The sequence below is a fragment of the Ictalurus furcatus genome, chromosome 1 (assembly GCF_023375685.1).
Source record: "Ictalurus furcatus strain D&B chromosome 1, Billie_1.0, whole genome shotgun sequence".
Classification (NCBI taxonomy): domain Eukaryota; kingdom Metazoa; phylum Chordata; class Actinopteri; order Siluriformes; family Ictaluridae; genus Ictalurus; species Ictalurus furcatus.
In genome coordinates this window covers 24,780,994-24,793,828 of record NC_071255.1, presented here as the reverse complement: position 1 = coordinate 24,793,828, position 12,835 = coordinate 24,780,994, and the positions used below count along the sequence as shown (strand labels likewise).

The window sequence follows — 12,835 nt, the reverse complement described above, 5'->3', positions numbered from 1 at the left end:
CTGTTTGTAACGCATGCTTTTCTGTGTAACTGCAGTATCATACTGGTGCTGTTATCAGCTGTGCAGTGCAGAGTGTCTTAGGTTTGAGTCTTTCCTGTGAGAAGTTGATGAGCAGGCTTAAAAGCTAAATAGAAAATAAATAAATAAATAAATAAATCCCTCCCATTCAGCGATTAGGCAGCAGTAGTAACACACCAATCTCTCTCTTTCTCTCTCTGTGGCTCTTTCTCTCTCTCTGGCTCTCTCGCTCTCTCACGCGTGCGCTTTCTCTCACTTTGGTCTCGACCATACTGTGGTGTAGAAATTCCAGACCAGGGTTTTTCTTTGTCTGCTAAGAATTATGCCCAAAACAAACAGACAATAATTACAATTTAGAGCAGTCATAATATTCTTTACACAGACTTCCAAGAGTAAGAAAAAAGGTAGGACTAAATGTATTATTATGCCCTATAAATTCATTCAGTTATATTTTTTCCCCAAAATTTCTTGTTTCTCCTAATTAAGGTATATGAAAGGCAGAGCTAATTAGATTTCTCACATGCAGATGATTTAGACTGTCTCAGTTCTAGTAACAAGAAGAGCAAATTAAATTTAAAGCTTTTTTTGTACAAGGCAAATAAATCTTCCCTGGCTAGAGGCATTTTTCCTTGTGACAGAGCAAAGACACTGTAGTTCAAGCAGTGAAAAGGACAGAATGAGATTACTTGTGTTTATCATCTTTTATTGAGGGAAAAAAAATCCTTTAAATGTTCGACCCATTGGACACATGAACAATATTTGCAAAAGAGCGGTTAAAAAAAAAACATTTAGCAGCTTGATCACACATTTTAAAGCGGATTGACAATTATGATGTATAATAGATTTATTGAAAACAAGTATGATACAAACACAGAGAACAGAATGTCTTATTTTTTAACATTTTGAAGCGGTTTAGAACACTGTGCAACAGGGGATGGTATGCTACTTGTTTTTTTTTGCCCAGCTAAGCAACACTAAACTCTTATAGCATTCATAGGGCGTGTGTAAATTCCTTCTGTGTGTGTGTCATCCACAAGACACCAGCAACGGACGTGACAAAAATGTTACTCAACAAACGACAAGGTTGCATGTTAATCACAAAAAATGACAAATGAGAACATCAGCATATAAAATAGCAGGATAGAAAAAAAATAGATCGTGTAAGATTCTGCTTGATTTAGCAGTAGACACACATCATAGTCTATGCACAGGCTCTTCTCAGCATCACTGTACTGTGCTGCTATAAACAACCTGACAAATCCAAACCTGGTAGAATGGAGACGACAAGGACAAATCTCAAATCATATGCTGCCTTATTTACCACAACTAAATGTCCAACAAATGTTTCCAGGCCCTTTTTTAAAGCTGTATTTAATGCATACACATCATTGGTTATCACTCAGTTTTTAAATGCTGGTGATGAATAAAGTATTTTTAGTGCTACACTTAAATATACTATATTTAAGTATATTGGGTCAGCATTGTTCCTGTTTATGTCTCTTTAAATTTCTGTGGCTCAGAGCGACATCATTTAGAGCCGTAACAGGCAGTTCAGATTATATGCAGACTGAGATGAACCCCTTCACCAGCTGCACCCATCTCCCCAGCTCTCACTCCCTCTCCTGCTCCTCCTCAGCTCTCCCATGCACTCTTTCACACATTCTCTCATTCCCTGCCTTCTCCATCTCAAGTTTACATATCTCAGCCGTCCGGACATGCTTCCTCTTGTCGCTATTAATCAAGAACGGGTTATGCTCTGCTTGCAGGAGCTGAATGCTGAGCTAACACTGAGCACACAGAATGGTGAACCCAAGCGAGGAAGCATGAACAGTCAGTTTTAGTCTCAGCGCTTCAGCGGCGACTGAGGAATTCCCTGCTAGGGTGTTACATCAAATACTGTCCCACCTTCAGAAGTGCCTCAACAAATATGTTCCCTCATGGCAGCGGGGAAACACACTCCCCTCGATCTGTTAAATAACATGGCTCTTTGTTTTCTAGTGCACCATGCCTTTGACTTTCCTCTCTCACTTGACACAGGGTTTTTGTACATTTGTCTGTTATAAGCCAAGAGTGATAGTCGATGAGAACCAAAATGTACAACCTCAGGTCATGCTGCAAGACTGCATTTCACCAAACATACAAAAGCATGAGCAATGAAAAATCTGAAAAATCTCCCATTATTAATTATGATACATACAGTAACAAGTGTGTTAAGGGAGTCATTTGAGTTTGATCCCTGCTCATTACAAGCAACAATAAATTAAGAGATAGATAATGTGGCTAACTAATTTTCTTCAGTTTTGATGCAGTGTTTCAAAAATAGAGCACCACAAATATTGAGATGTTCTGTCTTAATCTCTCTTCTATGAATTGAAAAAATAGCCTTTTCTCATCTGAAATGCTGATGTCATATTGACCTTCTACCAAAATGACACACTAATCAGCCATACATTCACAACCTTTGAGTCCTGTTCATGAACAGGACTCAAAGGACGATCATGAGACGATGAGTTCATGAGACGATCATGAACTTGATTAGTTTATTCACCAGAGCAGAATGCTCAGTGTAATTCCCTTAACATTCTGTATTAGGCACTTAGAATGAATGTTTCATATATACAAATATAGACAGACCTATCTTCAAATTTGGGCAATAAAAAGAGACAATCATAAAATCTTTGGTTTTGTAAACATATCAAGAATAGGACCTTTTTCTAAGACTTATTTTTGCCATTTTAAATAAGTTGTCCCCTCACCTTTTTGTGTAAGATAAAAAGTAAGCGCTTAAAGAACGCTCCAGCTCTTTTTTTTTTTTGTCCTCTGTACCTTTGCACACAGACCACATGAAGAAAACCTGCTGCATCCACATGGTCAGCATGGGAGCTTTCCACAAAACAGCACTAATGAAGCCAGTCTTTGGTCCATGTCAGCCAGTCTGATGCCAGGCCATAGGTTGCATTCTCTAGGACTGTTAGATTGTTTCAGAAGAAGCTCTAAAGATCCTTCCAGAGATGGGCGTTGTAGGGCCACACTGAACCATCCTGACATCTGTTAGCAAAGCTTGTCGAAATTACAATCAGACAGGAGTACTGTCGGCTGACTTGTTTACCCCTTGCAATGCAAATTTTGCTTTATTATGCACTTTGGAAATCATGGGGTTTTTAATTCAGCACGGGAAAGCATTTTGCTCGGGCTTCGCTAAAATGCTCTGGACAAATTTGCAAATCTGATTCTGCTTATGCATGAATATACAACCTTTTTTCTTTCTCTTATTCTTGAATTCCCCACGTGCTCAGTTACAGGGTAACCAGGTCGCATATGTATGCTGCTGGCATGCAAACACTGGCTGAACCTGGGCAATATAGTAATTACTGAAGTTGGCATCGGCTACATAAGGGGCAGGCTGGTAGTAGCAGGTGACATTTGCCACATTGGGTATGACGTTCTGCTCAGCCAGCACACGAACAGCCAGCATGGCAATGAGCCCTAATGTCTGCCGCCTCTCGTGTCCCATCAGGCACACTGTGCTTTCATTTACCACCCCATGCAGCGTCATCAGATAGTCATATTTGCGATCCTCCAAGCCCACAAAATGGTTCTGGAGGTAGGATTCCAGTTTGCGCTGCTGCTCATTAATATCAGGGAAGTCAATGAAGAAGCGTGAGCACATATAGCGTTGCAGAGACTTCATCTCACTCTCAGAGTCTGCTCGGAAGCCCCTCACCAGTAGATGGCAGTACTTGAGCAGGCCGCCACCACGGATCTCCTCAGGGTTCCTCGTGCAGATCAGCTTGTTGCGCAGGTGCTCCAGGGCCATGCTGAAGTCTCCATACACGCTCTCGCCAATGATGCTTGGGTGGAATGTTTTGGTCATTGGGTTCTCAGAACATTCATAAAACAGAAGCAAAGAGTCTAGCTTGATTTGAAATGAGTCCACGCTGAACTCAAACTGCCGTCGCAATGAGTCGACAAACTTGAGCTCCACATTCTTGCCTCTATTGTTGGAGAGCGAGATGAGGCTCCAGCGGTCTGAGTCATTGCATACTTTCACCATCTTCTGAACATAAGCTTCCTGTGAGATAAAACAAAAAAAGATACTGAATGACCTATATGTATTCTGAATGAATAAAAAAAAGTATAACCTCAGAAGTTAAATGAATTTTCTTAATATCAACTGTAGCAGCTGTGGACCGTCATACAAATATCACTCCTGAGTGCTTTTTGTACTACATTTTAAAGGAGAATACAGTTCAGCCCTCTGTGTGGAAGACCAAAGGAGCTGAGAATGCAGGATTGGCTTTACACTGGTTTAGAACAATCCTCTTAGCAATACAAAACCAGGGGTTTACCTACTGGTAAAGTTGTCTTCTTTAAAAAAAAATTGACTTGCTCACTTGAAGTTAACACAACTCACATACTTAAAACTGCTGTAAATAATTTGCAATAACGTTCATCATTTATTTATTATAAACATTTGTTAATAATATCTCAATAATGGCAACTATCTAATTATTCTCCTACTTATAATAATTATTATTATTAATCTAATTATTAATACGAATACTTACCTTTAAGGTCAAGGGTGTAATTTTTTCCTTGTTGACTCCTTCGGGTAGGAAGTCCAGAAGACAGTCCAGCACTATGTCCTTGACCGTTTGGAACTCGCCTTCGCCCTTAAGCTCGGCGCAGAAGATCAGGTCCAGGTCCTTGTAGCCGAGTCCGCTGTCTTCGTGTAGCACGTGACTGGCCGCTGAGCCGTTCAGGCGCACGTCGCGCACTCGGATCTCGCTCTGCTCCAGGCGACTCCGCACCGCCTTCACGATCTGCCGCGGCTGCATCTCCAGCGTGGGGAAGTTTCCCCGGCCGTGGATCGGGATGGTTTCGGTCAGTATGTTGTCCAGCCTCTGCACCTGCTCCCAGCTGAGTACGCTGAAGCTGCTGCTGGTCGGAGCGGTGCACTCCGCGGGACTCGCCATGCCGCCGTCCTCCTCAGCCATCACAGCGGGGGGAGAGAGAGAGAGAGAGAGAGAGAGAGAGAGAAAGAGAGAGAGAGAGATGGATGGATGGATGTAGATGGAGAGAGAGCGCGCGCGCAATAGTACTCAGCCTGGAGAACTCCCGAACTCGAGGGCTTGTTTTAATAGTGTGTTAGTATAAAGGAGAAACTGCCTTCATCAGAATAAGCACAACCCCGATTATCCTCCGAGTCTTTACACTGATCTACACTAATTTTGTTGCATTTCTAATTTCCTGTATCTTTCAGCTTGGCTTTTGCGGGTAGCAATGAAAAGAAAAAGAAGTTGTGTTGAGTCTGTCGCTTCAGCACTTCTCCGTTGTTTTTCAGTCCCCTCCGGTTGAGTATCCGTTGTTTTAAACGGTTTTTAATCCGGTGCTTTCTAGAGTGTGTGTGCAGTCCTGCTGCTGGCAGGCGGCTGAGTGTTTGCATAGCAAGACGCGCTGCAAAGTTCCGGCATGGCTGCAGGGAACGCCTATCACTTACATGAATATTCTAGTAGCACTTGGCACGCAGCGCTCATGAGGCGAGCATGTGCATGTTTTTTTTTCTTCCTCTCCCAGGTTTCTAACAATCTTTACGTGCCTCAGCTACGCTTTGCATGCCCGATTTTCCCCCCTCATAATATACATCCTCATCATTACTGTCTATTAAAGTGCCACAGATATCTAAATAGCGTAATTAGCTAGGCTTCTCTACTGCCCCAGTATGTCCTACAGGTTCAGCATCTGGTGTGCCAAAGGAGCTCTGAAATCTCCTTACTGGCTTCAGTGATGGGCATTCTGACTGACAGCTCAGTTCACCAGTAGTATCCTGCTGCTAATGAGCACTGTCAATCACACCGGTGCATCATGGTTAATGGTCAGCTGGGAGGAGGCACAACAATATAATATAGGCCTACCTCCTGAAATTGTTGTGAAAAATAGCCAGCTGTTTGCAATCTTGCAAAAGAATTGTAGTTTGTTGTGCAATTCTTAACTTCACTATATTAAAATGATTGATTTCAGTATATAAAAAGGCACAACGTGTATGACATTTTACCTGCATTGCATTTAAAGAGCAATCATAATTACCTAAGCAAATATTATACACGTGAGCAGGTGCGTGTAGCTTATGCACCATGTACAGCACTTTGTTTGAATAAGTGATGAAGGAATCCAAGGTCTACTTGTAATAATAAGCTTAAAACATTTTTTTTAACTGAACACAAGTGTATAATGTCAATATATAGTATATAAATATTTATATTTCTGTAAAACAATTCTAGTTCACTAGTGCACTTAGTTTGGTGTTTGTATACTGCCCTCTACAGGAGGTCTGGAAAACAGGCGCACCTTAAGACCACGTTCATGTAGTTTAATAGACAGCTAATCTCAATCAAATTTTAATCAAAACCGTGTGTATACACTACCAGGTAAAAGTTTGGACACATTAGACTAAATATGTATGTATGTATTTATGTATGTATGTATGTATGTAAAACATTTTGATTAAAAAAAGAAAAAAAGGTTATGATTGAAATTTGTTTTTAAGATAAATGTACATTTTGAAGTGATTACCAATTTCTGAATCCTGAAATTCTGAAAGTATATTGTAAATAAGGAGTTTTTACTTAAAAATTAAAGTGTTTCTCCAGAAATGTAGCTTTACACAAAGAAAAAGCAGTGATCAACATTAAGAAAATCCTCAGGAAGCTGGATGAGAAGATGTCAAGAGCGTGCAAAGCTTTGTTACTAATACTATTAACATTTAGCATAGTTTTGATTTATTTAACACTTTTATTGGTTAGTACAAAGTTAAATGTATTATTGTTCTAAAATAGTGTGAGCAGATGTGTCCAAACCTTAGCAGTGAAACCCTGAATGATTCAGAGTGCTCAGAGCTAGACATTGAAGCCATTGAAGTAGTGTTTTAAGGGGTAGGCTGGGGTAAAGAATCTAGGACGTTTGGCCTTACCCCTGTATAAAAGTTTCATTAAACATGCATCTTATGAAATTCAGGAAAAATATTTACTTTACCAGGGTCATACCAAACCAATATTAGTCAATTAAACTGTTATTTTAGCTTTTGTTTGTTTGTTTGTTTTTTTTAGTTTTGCTCCAAAGTCTCTGTTGTGCTCTGAAAAAAGAAGACACATTTAAGCTCCTCTAGTCAGCGATGATCGCTTCAGTGGAGGTATACAAGTGCTATACAGCAATAAAGCAGAACCTGTGGCAACCTGTCAGTACTACTTGGAGAGCAGCTTTCAAGAGTGTTCATTCAGTGTAACATTTTTTCTCTCTAAAAATATCCATGCCACATTGCATTAAAGAGCATCTGACATCTCTTGACAAGTACACTCTTAGACATGTACGTCAGAAAGTGACGGTGGGAGATAAGCTGCTACGCAGGTGCTCTCTAGGCCCAATGGAGGAGTCAGAGCTACACTGTAGTGTCAGGGTGCAGCAGCTGTCAGGCTCCATTAAGACACAAGACCTGTATTGTTTTAAATCCAGCTTATCCCATTTACTCTAACACAGTTTTAGCCTAGACAGGAGGGCCTGTACACCTACCCTTATATCTGGTCCTGAAGGGCTGGAGTCCAGCATAGGTTGGATATTTTCCTGCTCTAACACACCTGCTAAACCTGATCCTTAACTGATGAGATAAGTTAGATGTGTTAAAGTAGAGAAATCTTCAAACAGTACTAAAATAATAAACATAATTTAATTCTATGTCATTTTAACAACAGTAATTAGTCTGCAGAATCATGAACACAAAATGTTCTTCTAAATTCTTCATTAATCTTTTGGTCTCAAAACCTAAATGCAATATTTTCTAATCTAATTGTATTAATTAGATTACTATTAATACTATTAATAGTATTAGCACTATTAATAGTAATACTGTAAACAGTTATTTTTTTTAATAGATGCTATATGTAGATGCTACCATTAATTAGCTGTGTCCACCCATTATTACAGGTAAGATATTTTGTCTCACAATAAAGCAATATATAGATCTGAAAGTGAAGAACAACCCTCGAAGTTTGAAAACTGAGTAAGGACCTGGTCAGAGGTGTAGTGTGTAATGACAGGACTTATTGACTTCAAACTTTTAAAAGAAGCTCACATATCTGAATCTCTCAACTGGAAGTGATACACAGGAGAATAAACCAGGACTTCAGCAATGTAGGACACCAATGAACTGGCAAGACAGGGGATTTATGGCCATAAAAAAAGAAAATAATTTGTTTTTTAAATTTACAATTACATTTATATAGCCTAGCGCTTTTCTAGACACTCAGAGCGCTTTACATAGTGTGTGTGTGTATGTGTGTGTGTGTGTGTGTGAGGGGGGATCTCCTGAACCCCCCCCCCACCCCCCCACTAGTGTGTAGCATCCACCTGGATGATGTAATAACAATTTACACTGATCATCCTGTTCAAAAGTTTACATCCCCCTGGCTCTTAATGTATTGTGTTGGATGGATGGATCTCAACATCATATAGCCGCTGCTGGAAAGGGATCAAATATGCACAATATGCTGGAAAAGTAAAGAATGTGCAGGACCTGGAGGATTTTTCTGAAGAACAGTGGGCAGTTTAACTGCTCACAACAAACAAGGGATTCATGAACAGCTATTACAAAACAAAAAACAGTTGCTGATCATCCAGGTAACAGCACACAGTATTAAGAATCAAGCGTATATAAACTGTTAAACGGGGTAATTTTTATAAATTCAGCTATTATCTTGTCTTGTGGACTATGTGTAAACATCTGTAACGTGAAATAGCTTATTGAAGACAGGACTAAATTAAAAAAAACAACATGGGATTTTTATGATCCCTCTTATTTTGTTAACAGTATTAAGATTTAGCACATCTGCAAGGGGTATGCAATGCACAACTGTGTGCATGTGTGTTTATATATATATATATATATATATATATATATATATATATATATATATATATATATATATATATATATATATAATAAAATAAGTATTGAACACGTCAACATTTTTTTCAGTAAATATGTTTCCAATGAGGCTATTCACATAAAATTTTCACCAGACTTTGGTATTAACTCAAGAAATCCACACATATAAAGAAATCCAAACATCAAAGTCCATAAATGAAGTTATGTGTAATAAAGTGGAATGACACAGGAAAAATGTATTTAATATTTAGTGGAGAAGCCTTTGTTTGTAATGACAGCTTCAGGACGCTTCCTGTATGAAGAAATTAATCGGCCACAGTATCCAGGTGTGATTTTGGCCCATTCGTCTAAACATATTATCTTTAGATCTTATTCAATTGGATTCAAGTCAGGTGATTGACTGGGCCATTCTAACACCTTGTTTTTTTTTTTTCTTTGAAACCAATTGAGAGTTTCCTTTGCTGTATGCTTTGGATCGTTGTCCTGCTGGAAGGTCCACCCACGTCTCATCTTAATCGTCCTGGTGGATGGCAGCAGCTTCTGGTAAAGGGCTCCATTCATTGTTCCTTCAATTATATGAAGGCTGTCTGTACCATGTGATGAAAAACAGCCCCACACCATGATGCTTCCACCTCCAAACTTCACTGTTGGTATAGTGTTTTAAGGTGATGTGCAGTGCCATTTCTTCCTCAAACATGGTGTTTAGTATAACGGCCAAAAAGTTCAATTTTGCTCTCGTCTGACCAGACTGCACTCTCCCAGTATTTCATAGGCTTGTCGAAATGAGTTGTAGCAAACTTTAAACAAGCTTCGACATGCCTTTCCTTCAGTAATGAGGTCTTGTGGGGTGAGCATGAGCAGTGGAGTGCATTGCCTATTGTTTTCTCTGTGACGATGGTACCTGTTGCCTCCAAGTGTTTCTGGAGCTCTTTCTGAGTGGTCCTTGGCTCTTGGGCTACTCTTCTGACTATTCTTCTGACTCCCTGGTCAGAAATCTTGCAAGGAGCTCCTGTGTGAGGCCGGTTGATGACGGAGTGATGTTGCTTCCACTTGCGGATGGCCCCAATGGTGCTTACTGGAAGATTCAGAAGTTTTCAAATGTATATGATTCCATCAATATGTTTCACAACAATAAGGTTGTGAAGGTCTTGGGAGAGCTCTTTGCTTTTACCCATCATGAGATATTTCTTGTGTGACACTTTGGTAATGAGAAGCCTTTTTATATATTATCAATTTACAAACCCAGCTGATATTAATTTGGACAGATAGGAGGTATAATTACTTTCTAACTAGTTACAGATTCCAGTGTGTTCCTTGCCTTGGAGAAGTTTTTGTCTTTTAGAACACACCCTTGCAACTATACAAGGATGTGTGCATTTTATTTATTTCATTTCATAGTTTAGGAAACAAAGGAATCTTTTGGGGTTTTTTTTAAACCTATTTTTCTACATAATAACTTTATGTAATTTATGTCACACTTTTATAGTTTTTATTTGACTCATTCTTATACATACATGCATGGCATACCCCTTTAACATAAAAAAAAACCTATTCTGCTTGTTGGTAACACAGTCTGAATCAGTAATGAAACTCTGAGTCAGCGTGAAAAGGCAGTACGGGGAGCAAAATGCCAAACCAAACAAAAAATGTTCCAGAAGATAAAAAAAATGTCTGATGACAAAAATAGGTTTTCTGCAGGTCTAAAAACTTGTTTAATGCCTCATGCATATTTCTAGATTTTTGGGGGAAAATATTCAAGAAAATAAGAAGAATTAGAGGAGATTTAAAAATAAACATAACATAATGGATAATTAATGGAGCTGTTGTTAAAATGGGGTTTCTATCTTTTCTTTAACTTAAGAGACAGCTTTGAGAGACTGTAGTCTTAGATATGGTGGACCACAGATCCTTGAATCTGTACTTGAAGCTTATTGATTTTGTACACAGAGGTGGATCATTACATGCACTCTTATCTCAGGACAATTGACAGATTGAGGTATTTGTACTCCTCTGGGAGATTTGATCAATTTGATTATGCTAGGTTCGTGGTTTATTTTTCAGGCACGCAGCTTCAAGCAAAGCATACTGCTGCTAAAGAGCTTTAGCTGATGATGTGCAGAGCAGATTTGCTCGTCATCCTCAGTAACAGACTCCCACCTTTTTAATCCATTAGAAAGACCTTCAGATGTGTGGAATAATTAATAACCCAGCAACTGAGAAATAAACTTATTCATGAATTACTCTTAGATTATTACCTTTAAGGGAAAATGTGTCGTCTTTATATAGATTGGACAATAAGCAATGTATTGGCAAACTCTCTTATCTACTCCTACTCTAGTAGGAGTATCTACTCCTCCCTAGCAACAATGTTTAAGCCCTTGTCCTGAGCAACACTCTCCACACTGCAACCTGGCAGTGCGCCACAACATGCCCATCGGCATGCAGCACAAGAGTTTACTACGCCACAGGTAAAAGAGATTCATTCAACATTGACGTTACACGGTACAGTGAGCATGACCAGGATCCTCTCCAACCTCTAGCCTTAATCATTTAAAGCTGGGGGCTGATGAAGAGCACGCTCATAATACATGCTTAATGGCTCCATGACAGCCAAATAACATTAAGAAGGCTGGCCTGGTTGAGTTCTTAGCTATAGAGAGAGAGAGAGACTAATCAGCTAGAACAAACTTTTCAGGATTGAAGAAAAGAAAGTCTGGGCTTAATGCCTCTCACTTTCACTTATTGCTGTAAAATGACATTGAACAGTGATTCTTAGCCTGGCTGAAAATACACTGATAAACTTTATCTGGCTTGTGTTACTTCCTGTCATCAATTTGTTCGTTTGCTTAATTATTTTGCCACTTCCTGGCTTACAGAAAAATGAAGTGAGTGGCTTGCAGAGAAAAGCACACCACAATGTTAAATAGACATTTGCTACTTTACCCAATCTTCTCTCAGGGGTTTCCCCAAACCCCTTTAAATTCCACGGACCCCCTGATTTACAGATTTATATAAGGAACATTATTCAAAAGTGTACAATAATATTTAGTCTATTTCTTACAGCCATTGAGCTTTCAATTCCTGAACTTTCCATTTACAGAACATTAAAAAAAAATTGTCATTAGGTCCAAGTTGATGATATTTATAATCCAACCTGTTTTTATTTTTAATTAAAGGGGCCAGCTAATGACAATCATTAATGAATTTACTAGCTTTTATAATAATGGGTTGGGATTTCCACCACTGAAATTAAATATTAATAATACAAATTTTTTAAAAAGCTTGAGAACCACTAATCTATGCAATCAGGAAAAGGGCACTGTACAGTTGATGTACAAGTTAAATGTACCCTAAAGTCAGGTACATTTGATGTTAGTCAATGCTCCCTAAAAGATAGCACAGTAGTCATTAGGGTCTAGTTACCATACCTTCAACACTTAAATAAGTGTTGAGGGTATGCTACATTAATTTCCAAGGAACAAAAACCCTTGAGGTAACCTCAGTGACATGTTTGCTCATTAAAAGGTCTAGATTTTCTTTATCTATTTTCCTAATTGAATACAAGAGTATAAAATGTTCCTCAATTGTTCTTGATTTCCTAAGGGGTTTGTACTTTGAACATTTACATTTGCAGCATTTGGCAGACACCCTTATCCAGAGCGACTTACATTTATCTCATTTATACAACTGAGCAGTTGAGGGTTAAAGGCCTTGCTCAAGGACTTCGGGATTTGAACTCTTGACCTTCTGATCAGTAGTCCAACATCTTACCCACTGAGATTGAACCTTTTGAGAGTGTAAGATTGCTGATCAAGGGCCATTTTTGCTACTAACTATTTATAACCATGAACCTGGGCTCAGCTCCTTGTCCATTGCTGT

At 39.0% G+C, this 12,835-nt stretch overlaps 1 protein-coding gene across 1 annotated transcript; it reads right to left on the bottom strand.

Moving 5' to 3' along the window:
* Positions 1-464: 464 nt before the first annotated feature.
* tent5aa (terminal nucleotidyltransferase 5Aa) lies at positions 465-6,072 on the bottom strand. The gene is made up of 2 exons (XM_053633680.1): positions 4,587-6,072; positions 465-4,090 (listed from the first exon to the last, which is right to left on the bottom strand). The coding sequence occupies exons 1-2, from the start codon at positions 5,013-5,015 to the stop codon at positions 3,311-3,313; spliced, it is 1,209 nt and encodes a 402-aa protein (XP_053489655.1). The 5' UTR covers positions 5,016-6,072; the 3' UTR covers positions 465-3,310.
* Positions 6,073-12,835: the final 6,763 nt, after the last annotated feature.